Source organism: Dendrobium catenatum, unplaced genomic scaffold (assembly GCF_001605985.2).
Source record: "Dendrobium catenatum unplaced genomic scaffold, ASM160598v2 fragScaff_scaffold_466, whole genome shotgun sequence".
Taxonomy (NCBI): Eukaryota; Viridiplantae; Streptophyta; class Magnoliopsida; order Asparagales; family Orchidaceae; genus Dendrobium; species Dendrobium catenatum.
Window position 1 is genome coordinate 82054 of NW_021318928.1, and position 20279 is coordinate 102332.

Here is a 20279-nt window from a genome sequence, read left to right on the forward strand (position 1 = left end):
TGGTACTAGAAAGCTGCTTTAAGAAGCAGTAAGAAAGTTGTCCCAAACGAAGCTTAAGTCTTAAACAGTGGAACGAATTTAGGCTAAGTGTGGGATAACTTTTTTACTGTTTTCTAAAACAGTTTTTTAGTACAAAAATTTTTGTACTAAAAAAATTGCTTTAGAAAACAGTAAAAAGACGGGTCGAAACCTTAATTTATATTCATCTACATGTTGCTTAAGGAATCTTGGGAAGAAGATCGAATCATCTTATGCTTACATTTATGTAACTAAGGCATTAGATTGTCGCTGGCTTCTTCTTGAAGACTATTACTATTCCCTGCATGCACCATCCGATTATTCATAAAGGCAATGGCAATGGAATATATCTTATAGCTTATACCAAACTTCTCAAAGATAAAGAGAGAGGAGAGAATTTAGCTATATCAATTTAATATAATTTTCTTTTCCAATCTTCTTTTGCCCATCTACAAATTGGCAATTGAGCACACTAAGATTTTATTTAGGATAATTTTTTAGATCACAATCATAATTGAATCATAATATTTTCCTCTAAAAAAGTTTGCCCTTATAATAATTTAATAACGTGGAATTAGGGGATGAACCATTAGCCTTCAACAAAAAAAATGTTGCTATTTATAAACTCATGATTCTACCCAATCCATCCTTAGCTAGGGATAAATTATTAAGTGTTGATGCCGAACTCGAGAGACCAATTATAATGTGCCACGTCTCTCAATACACAATTGTGTATTGGTCCATTACACAGCTTTGTATCAATACATAGTTGCGTATTGATGATGTGGCGCTCTCTAATTAGCCACCTGACGTCGTTTGGGGTATGCACGTAATAGTTTTCGAGAGTTGGGAAGAAAAATTGGGAAGTTCATGCCAAAGGGAAGTCATATTGTATGGTATGAATTTTATTCTGCTTGATCCTTAATTATGCTTGTAACATGCTATATATAATGGCTAATTAATTTTGATAAAAATATCTATTGTTTTAAAAAATCATTAAAATTATATTTTTAATTAAAAAAATGTGTTATTCAATATATGGAATCACTTGTAAGAAAATAAAGAATTCAATAGAATATAGAATTATTTTTAAATGCATTAATATAATATAATTCTTCATTAATATCATATAAATAATAATAATAAATATTATTATTATTATAATTAAATTAAATATATTAAATTAAGTTTTAAAAATATGAAATATTTTGTATAATTATTCGGCTATCATATATTAAATAGTTTACACTTAGCTTAGCTTTTTAGAGCAATTTTTTGTTACTTTTTTCATTTCTTTCAAAAAAAATTTTGTGGTGAAGCTATTGTAAAAAATAATAAAAAAAGGTCCAAAAAGTAAAGTCTTAGACTTCTAACTTTCATCTGAAGACAATTTTCTTATTGTTTTTTATTTTTTTTACTAAAAAGTGCTTTAAGAAAGAGTGTAGAAAATTATCCAAAATGAAACATTTATCAGGACAACTTTTTATTGATTTCTAAAATAAGTTTTAAGTACAAAAATTTTAGCTCAAAAATTTTTTTTATTGAAAAGTTATTTTAAAAAATAACAAGAAAGTGGTCTCCAATAATGCGCTTAATAATTTTTTATTAGAAGAATATTTTCTATAAAATTTGTTTAGAACTCTTGATAGGAAATTGAACAAAAATTCTTATAATTAAAATAATAATAATAATAAAAACAATTCTAAAGATTTTTATCCCACTATGGCACTATTGCCTATCGGTGCTGGCGGCAACATCGTGATTTCTTTCCAGTTAAAATTGCAATTTTACTCGAATATTATGGAAATTATGAAGAAGATCGGCAGGGGTAAAGTTGGGAGAAGAGATGGGAGCAGAAAACAACGCAAAACATACGTCCCCTATCCCTTCCAACCCCACAAGAAAGGACGGAACGAGCAGTGGAGAGCGGTAGGAGGTTAGAAGAAAGAAGCGTATTAACGAAGAGAGAGAGAGAGACAGGGGGAGAGAGAGAAGTTGGTGGATGCTAAGTCTGCTTCTTCTTAAGCTCCTCCGCCGGTCAACCTCGGGGTTCCTCGGCCACCTTCCGCCGTTGCGCTCTTTAAGAAAGGTGTGGTCTTTATTCGCCTTGGTCCCTTAAGTAATCTCCTTTTTTCTCTTTTCCTTTCATCTTAGTGTCGCACATGTTTTGGAAGTTGGGTTTTTGCTCTGTATTGGAATGCTTAGGCTCTGCTTATGGGCAATGATTCGAGGAGATGGATTTTGTTGGAAGATTGTTGATTTTCTTTTCAAAGGTGGCGGATTTGATCGGCGTTCGCGGAGAAGGGGATTGGATTTTAGGAGATTCCGGCGGTTGGTGGATTTAAAAGGGTCTTTGTATTGTGTATTTTGTTACTCGATGCTTGATTACCGGTTGTTATAAGGTGGTGGTGATGATTCTGCCACCACTTCGTTTCCTATTTGAGGTTTTTTTTTTTTTTGAGTGTTTTGGGTGGCCGCCACCTTAGTTTTGATTATTGGGCAGAATTTTTTATGTGGGATGCAATTTAGGTTGGTTGATTAATCTTTCTGCTTTGAATTTTCTGAGGCAGAATCTGGAAGCTAAAAATTCTATCTTTTTTGTTTCTTGTTCTTGTTGTCAGAGAAAACTGAAAGTCTCGAACGTTGTTAATGTTTCTGAACTGTTGAACGTTTGGTTTGCTTGTTGATGGTTTAAGAATTTAGGTTGATAGGTGATTGGATGGAATCATTAAGAGGAACAGTGAATTGGTGGGAGATTTTGTAGAACCCTCGCCACACTGTTGTGGCTTGGTTTCTTGTGTTCTTCAACATAATTTATCAGTCGCTGAAATGAAAAAAAATTTCTAATCATTTGAATTTTGGCCTTTGATTATGACAGAAAACTCTCTGTGTGGGGCACCTCCCATGTACGCATTTTATTCTTTATTCGACACCATTGTCAAGCTTCAGTAATTTTACCCTTCTTCGTCTCTCTGCTTGATTTGCTGTTCAATGTGCAGTATTCCTCATTTCTTGATGTATTATTTATGAATATTGAAGAAAAAGCTTTGGCTGTTTTTAACATTTTAGATCACTGACTTTATGGGAAATAGTTGCATCTTTTAAAGCTTTTGTTCCTGTCATCCTTGCTTATATCTTTTGAAATGCCCGTCTTGTGAAATTTGTCTTGTTTTTGGCAGGTGATGGTGTTGCTCTATCTCTGCTTTTATTTGAAGCCCTTTATTTATGGTTCTCTTTGATTTTTTATGTTGTGTTTAGTTATCTTCTCCTTTTTAGATTATTCGCCGCTTGAAAATGAGTTTTTTTCGATGCTTAAGAACATACTTATGCAACAAAATTCTCATATGAGAGCTAAAATGTTTTTTTTTATTTATTTAATAAATTTTTTTATTAATGGAAACATGTTATATGTATATATTGTTATATTCTCATTCTTCAGAATTTAATGTTTGTTGAACTTTAAGGATTCATTTGGGACTGTTTTTTTTTACCGTTTTTAAAGGCAAATTTCTAGTGCAATAATTACATTTTTTTTTATTAAAAAGCTGCTTTAAGAAGCAGTAAGAAAGCCGTTCCAAATGAAGCTTAAGTTTGCAAATAATCTTGACATCAACCATAAAGATGGTAGTTTCTTGAATAGAGGCATGATTTAGTGTGATGCATCTCATATTAGTTATATGATGTTAATTTTATGACTTGTGCCCTTTATTGCTTTTAGCTGCTTAGTTATCCTGCTAGAACAAAAAATATTAAATGAGTAAAAAGTATACAATGACTCATATTTAGTCTATCATTCCTTATTTAGTTATGAACTCCTATGGTTTATTTATGGAAATAAATGCCTAGAGAGAAACTTTAGTATGATCATGATTGCATATCTAAGAGGAACAATAGTTTGGAAAACTAGCTCGCTAGGTTCTTGCTAGTGTGGAAGCTCTATGATGTACACAAGCCTAACAAAATGCAGTCTAGAGTCTGTTTCCAAAACGAAATCTATGGCATTCAATGTTAGTAATAAGGCAACCTGAATATTTTGCCGAGGAAGACCTGTAATGGAAAGCAAAAGTTTTTTTTTTTTGAAAATATTTGTTCAGTATTTTGACTTATAGGCTTTGAGTTTCAGCATATGATGTGCATGCATCTGTTGTCCTTTTTAGAGAACCACGCAATGTAGCTTTATCTTCTTTATCTTCATTGAATAGGTAATAGGCATATCAGTTTTCATGTTGATGGAAAATATCGATAACATCATATTTGATCCAATACTTGTTGAATTACTAATGTAGAGATCTCAGCCTTAAATGGAAAGGTCCTTGTCTCTGTGATATATTTTAGCTGATAGAAGGGAAACAAAAATTATATCGTGTGATCACAATCTCTTGACATGGCAGGACAATATTTTCGATGCATTTAGTGGATGTGAGTGACAGGAATTTTCATCCATTCAGATTAAATGTTTGAAGTTATTACATTTAGAGTTGAGGGAGAAGAGCTTATTTAGTTGTGTTGCCTCTAATATGGTAGAGAAGAGCAATACAATACTGCGAGAAACATCCAGCCCAGGTTGCATTCATCCTTTTAGTTCTTTGACTCAGCGTCCACCACTCCCATATCAGTGTCATTCCACGGATTGCTGGCTCTAAGCTAGCTCGCCAGCTAGCTCCATGGATTCCAACTTCCACCTTGCTATATTCCTTCTTTTCCATTGCCACCTCATGGATCCTTGGATCCATGGGATCCTGTTAGTCCGGTTGGAACCGGTTCAGGTTTACTGCTGCCGGCCCAGGGGAGGGCTGAACCAAGGGAGAGGGGGGCGGATGGCCTAGTGGGCCCAAACAATTAATGTAATGGGTGTTTAGGAGGGAAATTTGAATTAGAGGGCTGTTTAGGGATTTTGTATGTCTCCTTTTGCTTTAATTAGGGGCGAATGATAGAATTTGGTTTTCATCTTGAATTTGGAAAAGAATTTGAGATCTAGGGTTTGTGTTCTGGGACTCTAGGCTTGGTTAGAGATTTGGAGAGTTGTTTATTCTTCTCGAATTGAAGAAACTTGTATCATTTGCTGTTTGACTGCTTGAAACAGCAGTTATCTTCACTGTTTTCCACCAAATCTTGTTAGGTTTGCTTGCGAACTCAAGTATTACCCTTGCAGTTACTTGTGAACTCAAGTACTTCCTATCAGATCCTTGATGTCATCTCACGAATTAGTAATGTAAAGATTACATTCCGGATTCACTGGAAATCAATTACTGAATCCGAGAAAAATTGAGGAAAAAGCCTCTTATGCTGCTAATGGATTGAGATTCCCAAAGTTTAAATAGAATCCGACCGGATGTTGAGATAACGAAGGGTTCGTTAAAATCTGATCAGAATTGTTCCAGGTGGTTATTATATGTGGTTTGTGCCAATGAATTTACCTCAAGCATATGTGCTATCATCATAATTGGAAGATGAATTGATTTCCAGTGAATCTACTTATTGCACCTCAGATTAATCCGAGCTCATAAGCTCCTTCTTTTATTTCTAATTATTCATGAGATTTTGTTCATTCAGATATAATAGTTATTTTGCTTAATGATTTTACCTTTTTACATAGGTACACTGCTGTGAACCATGGTTAGCATTAGGAGACGCAGATTGTTGGGGCTCTGTTCTGGTATGTTCATTAACACTGTGCAATTTTACTCGAGTGTATATAAATAATATAGATTATAGGAAAAATATATTATGTATAGATATACAATTATATAAGCTCTGGTACAAAACTTACTGTGTTTATGCTCATTTCCTTTATTAGAATGACATTTTGATAACTATTTTTTTAATAGTTTTTCGCTTAAGCCTTTACTGTTTTTATTTTATTTAGGCTTCGTTTGGGTCCGCTTTTTCACTGCTTCTTAAAACAGCTTTTTAGTAAAAAATTAAAATTTGTATACTAAAAAACAGTTTTAGGAAGCAATGAGAAAGCCGTCCCAAACAAAGCCATAATTACACCATGAATGGTAATGGAAGATATTGATTTAAAAATAAAGACCATGAGACTGATGAGGCTGATGAAAACCTTCTCTGTTGGTTATCCTAACACCAATGAGGTTTTCTTATCAAGAAATTAGGGTCAGCTTTTGATAAGTTCTCAATACTTATCAAAATTTCAGGTTGTCCTATAAATTTTAATCAGCTCAGAAAATGGTTTAATATTTTTTTTCAGGAAAAAACTCCATTCCAGTTGAGTTGCCTGGACCAATCGAGGGCAGTAATACTGTCGAAAATCTTAATAAAAATGTTAAGCCTTTCAGCATTCATCCCATGCCTTCAGTTGCTTCAAATCATGAAAAGCCAGTAAGTATAAACCTATTTTTATTATACCTATCTTTAATAATTTTTTTTTTATGTTCTGCATTTGGATTTTTTAAATTATTTCTGCTTGTACTCAATAGTTATAAAAATGGTGATCTTGAGCAATATCCTTTTTCCAGCTTACTGTTATTTTCACTGTTGTTTTCACTGTTGTTTCTTCCCTTGCACGGATATTTCCCATCAATATACAAGCGTTTGAAATGGAAGATGAAATGCCCATGGCTGCACAATGATAGGAAGTGCTTGTATTCACAAGCAACCTATCCAAAATCGGCGAACCAACAGCAGCCAAATGGCTGCCCACAGCAGGAAAACAGCAGATTTCTGCTGTTTACAGCAGGAAAACAGCACTTGTCCGGGAAAATACAGAGAAGGGGAAGAAGGAATGTTATAAGTGATTTCTCCTTTTATTCCTAAAATTACTGTCTAATAAAGGAAATAACTAGCTTAATTATTTTCTAAAATTTAGGAAACATAAGCATAGGAGAATAATTTTTTTTCTAAAAATTAGGAAATAAAATCGTAGGAGAAGATCACAATTGATCTCTCATTTTATTCCTAAAATTACTTTCATAAAATAAATCCCCTAATTAAGGAAACAAAATCATAGGAGAGAATCAGAATCAATCTCTCTTTTTATTCCTAAAAATACTTTCATAAAATAAATTCTCCAACTTTGACTTTCAAATATTCAATAATCTCCCTCAAGTTGAAGAATATGTATAATATAATCTAAGCTTACAAATTAAGTCTTCAAAGTTTGGTATAGGTAGAGCTTTGGTGATTTTTGCAATTTGTTTCTTGGTAGGGATGTATTTTAATTTGACAGTCCGACTAGTCACCTGCTCTGTGATGAAATGTCTATCAATTTCAACGTGTTTAGTCCTGTCATGATGCACGAGATTCTTAGCTATAATGATAGCTGCTTGATTATCACACGTCATCATAATAGGAGATGAAATCATTGGTTCTAGTTTACTAAGAACACGTTTTTTCCAAATTCATTCACAAATTCTTTGTGTAAGTGCTCTATACCCAGCTTTTGCACTACTTCTGACAACCACTAATTGCTTCCATTCCTCTAGGTAACAAGATTACCCCAGACAAAAGAAAAGTACCGAGAAGTTGACAGTCTGTTAATGATATTTCTTGCCCAATCTTCCTCTGAATACACTTCAGTGTTATTATTCTATGCCTTTTTGAAGAATTGACTTTTTCCTGGTGTCATCTTCAAGTATCTAAGAATCACTTAGATTGCTTCAATGTGTTTTTTTGTACGATTGTGCATGAATTGACTTATAATATTCACTGCAAAATCATTATTTGGCGAAGTCTTTGAAAGATAGATCAAACGACCAACAAGTCTCTTATATTTGCCACTGCCTATAGACATACTTTCTTTCTCGGTGGCTAATTTATTTTGCTTGTTCATAGGAGTATCAATAGCTTTGCATCCAAGCATATCAGCCTCCTTAAGAAGATTTAGAATATTTTTTCTTTGAGAAACAACAATGTTCTTTCTTGATCTAGCCACTTCTATTCCAAGTATTTAAGATTTTCAAGATCTTTAACTTCCAACTCTTCTGACAAATACTTATTCAAAATTTGTAATTCCTCTATATCATTCCCGGATAGAAGAATATCATTGACATAGACTATCAATATAGCAATTTTACCAGCATGAAATTTCTTGACAACTGATTAGCTTGATCCTGTATATAGCCTACCTTCAAAACAGCCTTTATGAATTTGTTAGATCATGCTCGAGGAGATTGTTTAAGCCCGTATAAGGACTTCTTGAGTTTGCAAACCTAATTTTTTGCCATACATTTTTCAAAACTAGGAGGTATTTCCATGCATACTTCCTCTTTAAGGTCACCATTTAGAATGACATTTTTTTATGTCTAGTTGTTGCAATTACCAATTATAGCTGACAACCAATAGGAGAAGAATTATAATACTATTAAGATTTGTGATAGGAGCAAAAGTTTCTTGATAGTTCTATCCCTTAGGATTGTGTAAATCCTCTATTTTCCAACCGAGCCTTGAATCTCTCAAGTGATTCATCTGCTTTGTACTTTATAGTGAAAATCCACTTACACCCAACGGGCATTTCTCTAGCTGGAAAATCAGTAATGGTCCATGTTCTATTCTTTTCAAGTGCATCAATCTTATCTTGTACTGCCTTCTTTGACCTAAATTTTGTAATGCTTCTTTATTGTGCTAGGAACGTGAATATCATCAAGAGAAGTAGCAAATATTTTGTAAGATGTCAATAGTCCTCTATAAGTAACAGAATTCTCAATTGGATAACATGTACATCTCCTAACACCCTTCCTCAATGCAATTGGCATGGTAGAGCCATCAATTTTGGGAATGGGCACATTTCCAACATTTTTCATGCCTATGTTTTCTTCAGATGAACTTGAAATTAAGTTAAAATCTTGGCCGCATGCTGGCTGTGATCCATGCTCTAACTTATGTCGTTTCTTCCTCCTGATGTAGACTTGAAAATTCTCATTAGCAAGTTGTGGAGTCATAGATTGAGTGGGCACAGGAGTAGAAATATTTGTAGACTGGACTGATGACTGAATAGCCTCGGGTGTGGACAAGTATTCAGTATAGTCTTTGGGCACAAGCTTAGGTTGAGAAGAACTTTGTGACTTTGAGTGGGAAAAGGCATGGACTTAAAAAAGAACTCTCAACATGAGATTTGGGATAGAAGGACATATGTTCAAAGAAAGAGATATCCATGATGATGTAAAATCTTTTGTTGGTTGGAGTATAACATTTGTACCATTTTTGAGTTAGAGAGTACCTTAGAAAAATACACTTATTGGCTCTAGGATCAAATTTGCTACGCTGTTGAGGATACACATGAACAAATGTCGTGCAACCAAATATCTTGAGAGATAAATCAGTTGAAGCTGCACATGTGTGAAGAAAATTTGATAGAAGAAGCTGACTTGGAGATTAAAAATCAAGGACTCTAGATGGCATACAATTGATCAAATATGTAACTGTGAGAATGACTTCCCCTCAGAAATAATTTGGAACATTAGAGAAAAACATAAGACACAAGGCAACCTCCAAGAGATGTTTATTCATGCATTTAACCATCCTATTTTGTTGAGGGGTGTCAATGTAACAACTTATGTGGATAATCTCATGCTTCTGAAGGTAGCTATTAAGACTACTAGTGAAGTATTCCCTAACATTGTCTAACTTGAGTACCGAATTCTAGAGTTGAATTGATTTTGAACCATAAGATTAAAGATTTGAAAAATGTTCCTAACCTCAGACTTTTCTTTCATAAGAAAAATCTGAATTATCATTGTATGATCAACAACAAATGTTACAAATCATTGAGTGTTAGAAATATTGTTTATCCTAGAGGGACCCCACACATCACTATGGATCAAAGAAAAGATAGTTAAAGGTTTGTATGGAATTTGAGGATATACTGTTCGAGTATGTTTTACAATCTGATAAGTTTCACAATGAAAATATGCTGGACTTTTGATGATAAATAATTTGGTAAGATACAGAAAGCTAGGATGACTAAGACGAGAGTGTGATAATATAATTTCACTATCTTTATTGACATTAAAATTGGACATAGAATTGAAAGATTTTTATAGATACTGAGAGTGAATACAACTTGCTTGCGAAACTTGATTTGAGGATTTGTCACAAGAGAGGAGATAGAGCTCAGAGCACAATTTAACACTACCAATCATCTTCCCTGATTTCAAGTCTTGAAAAGCCTGTAAGTTTGGATAAATTTTAGTAACACATGAAGGTTATGAGACAATTTGCTAATGGACAAACGATTACAATCCAAGTTTGAAATATGGATGATAGAGTTGAGATAAAACTCTTTAGTAATTTGGATGTGTTCTGTTCCAACAATTTTAGAATTTGAACCATCAGCAATATGGATGAACGAGTGACCACAACTTGGCTTGTAATTTTGGAGAAGGGCATCATTTCCTATCATGTGATTAGAAGCATCAGTGTCGACTATCCACGACCCTATTTTTCCTCTATTAGTAGTGAAGTTAATATGTAAATTTATTTTAGCAACCAAACCTATTAAAATTGGAAATAGAATTGAAAGATAATTTGGTAAATAATTTTGTAAGATACAGAAAGCTAGGATGACTAAGACGAGAGTGTAATAATATAATTTCACTATCTTTATTGACATTAAAATTGGACATAGAATTGAAAGATTTTTATAGACTCTGAGAGTGAATACAACTTGCTTGCGAAACTTGATTTGAGGATTTGTCACAAGAGAGGAGATAAGAGCTCAGAGCACAATTTAACACTACCAATCATCTTCCCTGATTTCAAGTCTTGAAAAGCCTATAAGTTTGGATAAATTTTAGTAACACATGATGGTTATGAGACAATTTGCTAATGGACAAACGATTACAATTCAAGTTTGAAACATGGATGATAGAGTTGAGATAAAACTCTTTAGTAATTTGGATGTGTTATGTTCCAACAATCTTATAATTTGAACCATCAGCAATATGGATGAACGAGTGACCACAACTTGGCTTATAATTTTAGAGAAGGGCATCATTTCCTATCATGTGATTAGAAGCATCAGTGTTGACTATCCACGACCTTATTTTTCCTCTGTTAGTAGTGAAGTTAATATGTAAATTTATTTTAGCAACCAAACCTATCCCAGTAGTTCAACTTGACTAAAAAGCTTATGCAGCAATCCATCTGCTTTTTGCTGAATGGGTTAGGCTCGGGAACATGAGCACTCTCAGAGTTGGAAGCCATATGTACTTTGCTGTCTCTATTGAACTGTGGCGTTGGCTTCCAATTAGCTAGATTGTCTTGGAGCTTCCAGCAAGTCTCCTTGCAATGATCTGGTTTCTTATAGTAATTACACCAAGACCTTTCCCATTTATGACAATCTCCACTATTATTGTTCGATGATCGAAAAGCAAGGGCAGATGCATCCAACATTGATTTGGGTAACACCTTAGATTTCATCATTACTTTCTTTCTACTTTCTTTACACCTAACCTCTGAGAAAGCCTCCCTAAGATTGAACAATGGTTTAGGTGCCCATTATTCAACCTCGAACATCATCCAACTCCCTGTTAAGTCCTAAGAAAAGCTTGAACATCCTTTTTTTTTCCACAATCAGCTTGTACATTACTGCATTTTTTGGACATGCCCATGAGTTAGTGTCGAATAAGTCAAGTTGTTGTCAATATCGTATGAGTGTGTTGTAATATTGAGTAATGGACTGTTCTCCTTGATAGAAGTCTTGAAGTACTGATTCAACTTGAAACAACTCTAAAGTATTTTTAGAGTGCATCCCATAGTTCTTTTGCATTCCCAAACAACAAGAAATTTTCACCCATGCCTTTGCTCGTGAATTGATAAGTCATGACATGATCATGCTATTTTCAATCTTTCATTTTTTGTAATCCAGATCTGTAGTCTCTAGCATGTTTGCTGCTCTCGTGAGATGCTCATCATTTCTTTTCCACAAATGAATAGAAACATAGATTGTGACCACTCCAAATAATTATGACTATTTAATTTGTGTCATGTTATGAGAATAACAGAAGATCATTGCCACAAGGTTTGGAATGTTTCAACTGTTTCATGATTTTGGTGTTGTGATGTCGAATATTTATGATGAGGTCATTTCATATTGCGAATAAGAAGATGAGGGAGAAGAACAAATAGGGTTGCTAAAAATATAAAAGAAAACAGTAAGACAAACATTGACAAAAGAGAATCGGCTTGAGGAACAAAGAAGAGATGGCTAGTAAGAATCTGCTAGAGAGAGGTGGCTTGAAGGGATTAGGGTTCAAAAAATTAGCCTTGTTACCATAAAGAATTTTTTAATTTATTATTCTTCTTGTTGAAAACAAGCACCACATCTACATATATATACCAACAAAATTTAATAAATGAAATAACTAACTAGCTTAATTATTTCTTAAAATTTAGAAAACTAATTGGAGAATAATTCTATCCTGAAAATTAGGAAATATAATTATAGGAGAAGATCACAATTGATCTCTCCTTTTATTTCTAAAATTACTTTCCTAAAATAAATTTCCTAATTAGGAAACAAAATTATTGGAAAAGATCACAATCGATCTCTTCTTTTATTCCTAAAAATACTTCACTTCCCTAACATTGACTTTCAAATATTCAACAGTTACCATTCATGGTGTCAAATAATTGTGTTAGCTCAAATGATGATGCCAATGATAGACTCAGACATCCACATCATTAGGCATGAATTCTTATGCCCCATCTTATTATGCTACGGAATATGAACCAATGGGGGTCAAAGTTGAATTTTGATCTTGATACACCAATGATTAAATTCATTTTCAATCTAAAAGCTTAAACTTATGAGATGTGGCTAACTAATTGGTTTTTTTTATGCCAGCTTATTTTTAACTCACCCAATGCAGGATTAAACTCTATTATTTTTTTTTTTGTCTTAACAATCTCTCCCTCACATTAGACCTCTTCTACATTTGCTATCAATCTACCCTTAAAGAAAGGCTTGTTTTCAACATTATAAACTATCATGCAGCAAGAATCCACTCAGCCTTGTTGAGAAATTGTGTGAATCACTCACTTTTGAACCTTGCTCAACCATGATAAAAGACACCGAAAATCATTTAATCCTTATTGAACCTTCAACTCTCATATAATTTGTTAGGGAATATGGACCAAAGTAGCACCCAACATGGGCTCAATACATAAATAGTCAAAGACTCAAACTCATTCTCTACTAAAAGCTTTAAACTATTAGAGAAGGTCAACCACTTGGTCTTTTTATGCCTACATAACTTTCATAACTCTTTTTTATAAGTGGTATGCTTGTCTTCTTTTTTCAAAATGTAGACTGCATCTCAAAGAAGAGATCTAATTAGAGCCTCATATAGTGTTTTGGTGAATTGTAACTTAGTTCATACTTGAAAAAATCTGGCACGATCATCAAACAAGTATTTAAGAAAGAATAATGTTACAAATCAACAAGTGAAAGGTCAATATCTCAAATTGGCACAAGGAGTCTCACCCTTGGAGTTAGTTGTCAAGACTTGCAAATTGCTTTAAGAATCCACATCCATCAAGATAGAAGTATTGGGAAGGAATATTGAATTTTATTTAACCATTTAATGAAAGTATTACATGCCTTAGAGATCGAATTTATAACATGACCCAAATATATGAACGATTTAAAATCCATCAAGATCTGATCAAATACAATAGGTTCCATGAATTTCAACATAGGGAAGTCTTGACATGGGCAGAGTTCCTGGGCATGGCAAAGGAAAATTGACAATCAGAACATAGAAGACACCTAAGAAAACCAGTATATGGAAGATGCCACTTGGTTGCTATGGAGTCAGGCAAAGAAACCAAAAAAGGAGACTTTGATTGCTACAATTACGAAAGTGGAAGCAGTTGTAACTTTCTATTAGGCTGGCCCAAGGGGGGTCGGCTGAACCAGCTAAGCCGGTCCCTATTGGACCAGCTCTTGTCTACAGGCGGAGGACCCAAAGGGGGGTGGAAGCATGGAGAGAGAGAGAGAGAGGTGGGGCCCACAATTCAATTAAACATTGCTTTGGGAGGAAAATTTTGAATTAAGGGCTGTTTAGAGATTTTGTAATTGTCCTCTTTGCTTTAATTAGTTTCTCTTGTAAGGGTTAGGGTTTCATCTTGAATTTGGAGGCTGAATTTGAGATCTAGGGTTTTGCTTTTGGGCTCTAGGCTTTGGCTAGAGATTTGAAGAGTGAATTGAATATTTTTGTATCGTTTGCTGTTTTTCTTGCTCTTTTGCTGAATTGGAGACTCTTGCTCGTTGTTTTCCCTAATAAATTTTAAATTCCTGCACAAAACTTGCTGAATTTCGCTGAAATTCAGCAATTTCCTGCACTGTGGTGTCTGTTTTCTATCACTTTTCGATTTGCATCAGTTTTGCTGCTTATTTCATTGGAACTTTCAAGGCTAATGCACTACTACATCTAAATCCTTTTAACTTTGCTATTCCAAAGTTTCTTCTTAACATAGATGACTGTCAATATCAAGACCTCCAAGACTAAACTGTTGCCAGCTTTGTTTATGCAGCTTTTGCTGGTTTCTAATTAATATTTTTATATATTCAAACCATATTTAGCATTAGGATTGTGTGATAGTCTTCATGCTCAATTGTTGGTTTGTAATGATTCTTGATCACAGACATTACTTTTGAATTGCTTTTGCTTAAAAAAAAATTATCGGCTTGCTCTTTAATTTTTTTGAGGGATATTGAGCTAATTTAATCCGAATTCAATCCCAAACATTTTTTGTTTTTGAATTTTGAGTAAATTAACTTTTTATTTTTATTAAATATTAGAGGATTTGTCGATCTTGAAATTGTTGTTTTAGCTTGAAGCTTATCCAGATTTCTATAATATTCTGAATCACAAATCTTGTATTTGCTTATGCTTTTAATCTTTTTCAGTTTTTTTATTTATTTATTTTTTTATTATTTTTTTATAAATTTAGAGAACTACTCAGAAACTTGAAGAATTTCAGGTAATGTAAAAAGGACTTATTTCCTGAAAACCTTCATATACAGCATGTAATATTTACTTTTGCACCCGAAATTAAGATGTTCATTTGCTTGAAATTGTATTAAAAAGGTTTTTCATGTTGTTTTTTTTTTTTTTTACCAACTGCAATAATATGACTTTATTCTATCCGTTTTCTCAATTTTTGTACTTTTCTCAGGTAAATCTCTCTGAAACAAGCTTTGGAGCTTCAACCGTGTCTTCTTTTCGCTCACCAAAATTGGAAACAAATAATTATTTTCCAGGCTAGTTCTTCATTGCTAATGTATTTTATGTTTGCATGCCTCAAATTACTGTTTTTCAGGAGGGCTTGATGATCCATGATTTTTATCTGATTTTGATTTAAATAGAAGTCATCACTAATGCTCTCAGATAAGTTTCAAAGATAAAAATCTTCTAATTCAATCTGTGGAAGCATACATTGAGATAATAGAAATCAAAGGTTTTTGTAGTATTTTGAAGCCCATGACTTTGCCTTTTGTAGGTACTTTGTTTGATTAGGAATATTCTCCTTGTTTTTTTATTTGGGATCAAGCCATGCATTTTCATGAGAAATAGTGTTTGTTATAACATGATTGATGTATTATTTTTGCTTGTGAGGTACTCTTAGCAAGATTTACCAATAATATTTCTCATTGGAAAGCTTCTTCAAATTGCATGTTCATTCTTGATTTGCCATGCCACCTGGGAATGTTGGGAGGACCTAATTCAATTTCCAAGAATGAAAAAAGAAAAAGAAAAAAGGTTAATGCACAAAACACTAAGAATTTTAAGCAAATTTGCCCAAATAATGCTACACCATGTTGCCACAACTATAAATTTAACTATGATTTCAATGTATATTTAACATATAGACAGCCCATCCCTTCAGTAAGAAAAATTAGGGAAGTAAAAAATATAATGAAATTCTCATAACACAGTTAATGAAAGAACTCGCAAATATTCCCTCCATACAATGACCTTGCCATGAAGGTCGATCAATGGCTTACTTTGATGAAGACATTTCTCGTGGGTTAAAAATTAGGCTCCACAAATTAACATGGAATTATCATTGGCATTATGGTTCTTGTTGTAGGCTTTTCTGCTACTTTTGTTCTAGCAGAGTTGAAGTAAGATGGTATAGGATGTTACTGAAATTCTACTTACTGGTGATAAGATGATATACATATATTTTTTAAATATTGATGCTTAGTAGTTTCCTTATGTTCCTATGTAGTTAGCATGGATAGTGATTATAACGTTTCACCTATCCTCATATTGGGGTGATGTGGTTGAATGAATTTACGGTCTAAATGTTCATAGTGCTTCCAACTATTCATTTAATGATCTCTCTTGTATGACCAAATGGAATATGGAAAGCACTCGTCACATTGAATGCTGGAAAGCAATCTTAAGAACATTCTCCATGCTCCTAACTGTGGATTGAATGCCACTTCTTTGGAATGCTTCTGTGAGTAGCAATGAAATGCTTCTTGTGATTAGGAATCCTTCACTTTCCATTGGCAATGACTGATGGTGGTGGGACATCTGTTTTCCACCGACTATCTTGGTTTTACATTAAATGAGGATCTTCATGTTTCTGCTAATTGGTTAAGGTTCTCTTCCAATCATGGCTGATGTTGATTAAGGCACTCTTGTGTAACCAGTTGAACTTGACTACAAGTCATCCTCGCCATTCTCCCTCCAGCAGTCCTGAGCGCTTTCTTCACAATCTTATGCGGGGTCCGAAAATTTGCGTCCCTGCCTCTCCGCGGACCCCTTTCTTTCTCTTCTCGGGTCATCATGGAGAGTTTTATTGAGTATGCTCCGAGGCGAATTTTCAGACAGCATATTACTGCCTAGAGATTTCCCCCCATTTTGCGAGGACTTTATGATATGAGTTCAGGTTTCCTATAGGCGCAAGCTCCTATAATTAATTACTCCCGATAACGAGAGAGAACTTTCGATTAAGGCTAGTCGTCAAACAAATACATGGTATATGGCATATAGTAGCAGCAAAGTTTAGATATTTGAAATTTTAATATTTAAAATTGGAAATTCAACACCTTGCACTTAAAACGGATGGTGGGGGAAATGATGATAAACCGATCAAGATCCCATTGTTCTGTCATCTCGGGTCATCCTGGTCCCTAGTCTACTTAGAGCAGTTAGTCGACCCAACCTGACAGAAGGATTCTTGTCGGTAGCCATGAGTTGCTTTGTCCAAAGGTACCTTATAGATCTGGGGTGAATATTTGTCTAATGGGACAAATTTGAATCCACCTTAGCTAATAGAGGGCTTTGTGCTCTATCGATTATATCCTATAGATTCATTACTCAATAATTTGGAGCTGTTGGGGAACATACGAACTATATCATGACCGTAATATAGTGGCGTCATTTAGTCGCGAAACCACATGTTAGAGGACACGTGTCACGTCCTTACTAGAAAGATACATATTGAGAATAAATCCTAATGATATTCTCGAATAGATATTAGCTCTTTGTGAGCTGAAGTAGTTTTCATATTTATTCACCTTGGCAAACTGTTGCAAATGGTGGATGGGTATAAATGTTTGATTATTAATTTTAATTTTAAATATCTTAGGTTTTGATATTTTTAGAATTTAAGAATTTTCATGGGCATTTGGGTGGCATTTTCAAGTATTTAGAGGTCCCCTCTAGTTTAGATTATCTGTCAACACGGTCATCATCAGAGTTTTAATGGGCAATTTCATTTTTTTGTTGATTGGGCGTTGTCGTCTCTGTCGACGATTTAGTGTCTAAATATCTTTTTTAACCTGCTCAGCATCCTCAAACTTTGCAGTGACCATCCTGACCTTTCTTTACATGCACACCTTATTTTCACTTATAACTTATGATCTTATTCTACTACAATATCACTTTATTTTTCCTGTAAATTTGTTTTGTTTATCTTCTCTATTGCAGTTATGAAAAATTCACTTTGCAGGTAAAGAAATCAAACGTAGAAGGAGACACCGGAGGAAGTACTATGAAGATCAAGAACCATGCATAATGAGAGGAGTTTATTTCAAAAATATGAAATGGCAAGCAGCAATTAAAGTTGACAAGAAACAGATCCATTTGGGCACTGTTGGTTCCCAAGAAGAAGCTGCCCGATTGTATGACAGGTACATGGCCATTCAATTTTCCTTCAAAGCATCAGTATAATTACTATTTTTGGCCCCATTATCTTTCATACTTATTTCTAAGCAACTTCCATACTGATTTTTTAGTTTTGATTGCTTTATTCCATTATATTTCATACTTTTAGTGTGCCAAGGCTTCGTTTGGGATGACTTTCTTACTGCTTCTTAAAGCAGTTTTTTAGTACAAAAATTAATTTTAAGAAGCAGTAAGAAAGACGTCCCAAAAGAAGCATAAGTAGAAATGTAGAAAATTTTGAATAAGAACTGAAAAGTTACTAGTTGTATTTGTAACAACCGATATGTTGTGAAATCATCAGCAGGTTTAATACAGCATAGTATTATTATGTCGGGAAATCTTTAGCAGGATTCATACATCATAGTTCTGTTTTTCGTCTTCATTAAGAATTTGTTTCAAATAATCTGCAGCTCTGATTTCTCCTATAGAAGTTTCCTCAGTCTGATAACTAGCTAGCAACCTTATTCTTTGCAGAGCGGCTTTCCTGTGTGGCAGAGAACCAAATTTTGAACTGTCAGAGGAGGAGAAAAAAGAACTTAGCCAGTATAAATGGGATGAGTTCCTCGCCATGACACGCACTGCCATCACCAGTAAAAGTAATGGCAAAAGCTTGTGTTCATTGCAAGCATGTATTTACATTTTCAAATTTTGATTTTTGTTTTCACCTTTGATTAGAGCACCAAAGAAGGGCTGGAGTGGGAAGGAGAAAGAAGCTAGGGATCGAGTCGCAGGGTAGCGATATGGAGCCCGAGAAGGGCGCCGGTGGCATGTCGTCGATGTCCGATGATGGCGAGATGGAGACCGCTGCCTTGTGATCGTCCTTGGCATTAAGGAGAAAAGAATTAATGGGGATTCAGATACTCTTTAAGTTTCTCATCTTAGTTGTCTAATTCACTTTTGAGTATTTGGGTTTGATTTCACTAAAAGCTCACTTACTTTGAAAGAGATCAGTTGGTTCAATCCCAGCCGCTCAAAGTGAACTGGACAGTTGAGATGGGGTAATTAGTAGTTACACTTTTAGAAACACCATGATTGATTGGAGGGAATACAAGTTTGAAGCAGTTGTTAACCCTTGTTTTTACAGTGAGGGTTGTTCAAATAATTTGTTTAGATTACATTTTTCATTGTTTGGGTGTGTATAAGGGCTCCCATTAGGGCAAGCTAGGGTTCACAACATTTATCAACTGCATTTACTGAACGCTTTTGGCATTCTTCTATTCAATATGAGGCTGTAATTGGATAATTCTACTTTTTTACTTGGTTTTTAGTTTTTTGAATTATTTCTTTCCCCGTTGCACTGAACCAGTTGAAACATTTTGTATTGATTATAGATTTCGACAGAATTTCATGAGTTTTCTTATGTGTGAATTTATTTGCATTGAGAATTCTCATGTAAGTTATAGACTTTGGCTTCGTTTGAAATGGGATTCTATTAAAAGTTTTTTGATACAAATTTTATAATTTTTTAATTAAAATTTTACTTTAAGAAACAGTGAAAAAGCCGTCCCAAATGAAGGAGAGATTATCTTGTGCGGAGGTCGGACGCATCTCTACATCTGGAGGTGAATTAGGTGCAGTCACGTTAGCAATATCGAGCCGCGGTACCAAACTAAGTGGTGACGTGACACATTATAGTTAGTCTCCGAATGGTGTTCGGCGTCTGCACAGAATAATTAATCCAAATGAAGCCTTTATTTGCCCAAATAATAATTGTCTATCAAACTTCACAGGAAAGCATCTCAAACACAAATTTCTTTCAAAATTGAAAATTTTCCAGATATAGCAAAATAAAATACTGAGAGAAGATTAGATTACATATCAATGTTTACACGTTTATTAATTTTTTTCTAACATCTGATAACAAAAGCCCAATTTATGATACATTTTTCCGAACAATACATAACATTGCCTATTTAGGAAGTGAATCAAGTGTAAGTTTTCAGAGGAATTTCTGATAAAATTTTACAAAGAATTTATTTTTGCCATCATCTAGCACACGAAAAATAATAGGTATGCTGATATTGTCTGGATATATATATATATCAACTAATTTAGTCGGTATCAATTTTGAAATTTATTGCAAGATTTTGGGGCCAAATTCCTCCTGTATCATATTTA

At 34.1% G+C, this 20279-nt stretch overlaps 1 protein-coding gene across 2 annotated transcripts; it reads left to right on the forward strand.

Moving 5' to 3' along the window:
* Window positions 1–1883: 1883 nt before the first annotated feature.
* On the forward strand, window positions 1884–19441 carry LOC110103436 (ethylene-responsive transcription factor-like protein At4g13040). 2 transcript variants are annotated; one of them, XM_020832156.2, is made up of 7 exons: window positions 1884–2107; window positions 5615–5674; window positions 6227–6357; window positions 15157–15241; window positions 17947–18127; window positions 18636–18757; window positions 18837–19441. In XM_020832156.2, exons 2-7 carry the CDS (start codon window positions 5632–5634, stop codon window positions 18974–18976), a joined length of 702 nt encoding a protein of 233 aa, XP_020687815.1. In that variant the 5' UTR covers window positions 1884–2107; window positions 5615–5631; the 3' UTR covers window positions 18977–19441. The 2 variants fall into 2 exon arrangements, with proteins under 2 accessions (XP_020687815.1, XP_020687817.1); XM_020832158.2 differs by lacking the exon at window positions 1884–2107 and adding an exon at window positions 2201–2349.
* The last annotated feature ends 838 nt before the right edge of the window (window positions 19442–20279 follow it).

What these genes read in the sequence shown, in the direction of transcription:
- LOC110103436 (XM_020832156.2), top strand. Translation starts at nt 5,632, where the DNA reads ATGGTTAGCATTAGGAGACGCAGATTGTTGGGGCTCTGTTCTG. An exon ending in CTTCAAATCATGAAAAGCCA is followed by an intron (nt 6,358 to 15,156) that starts GTAAGTATAAAC and finishes TACTTTTCTCAG; the next exon opens with GTAAATCTCTCTGAAACAAG. An exon ending in GCTGCCCGATTGTATGACAG is followed by an intron (nt 18,128 to 18,635) that starts GTACATGGCCAT and finishes TATTCTTTGCAG; the next exon opens with AGCGGCTTTCCTGTGTGGCA.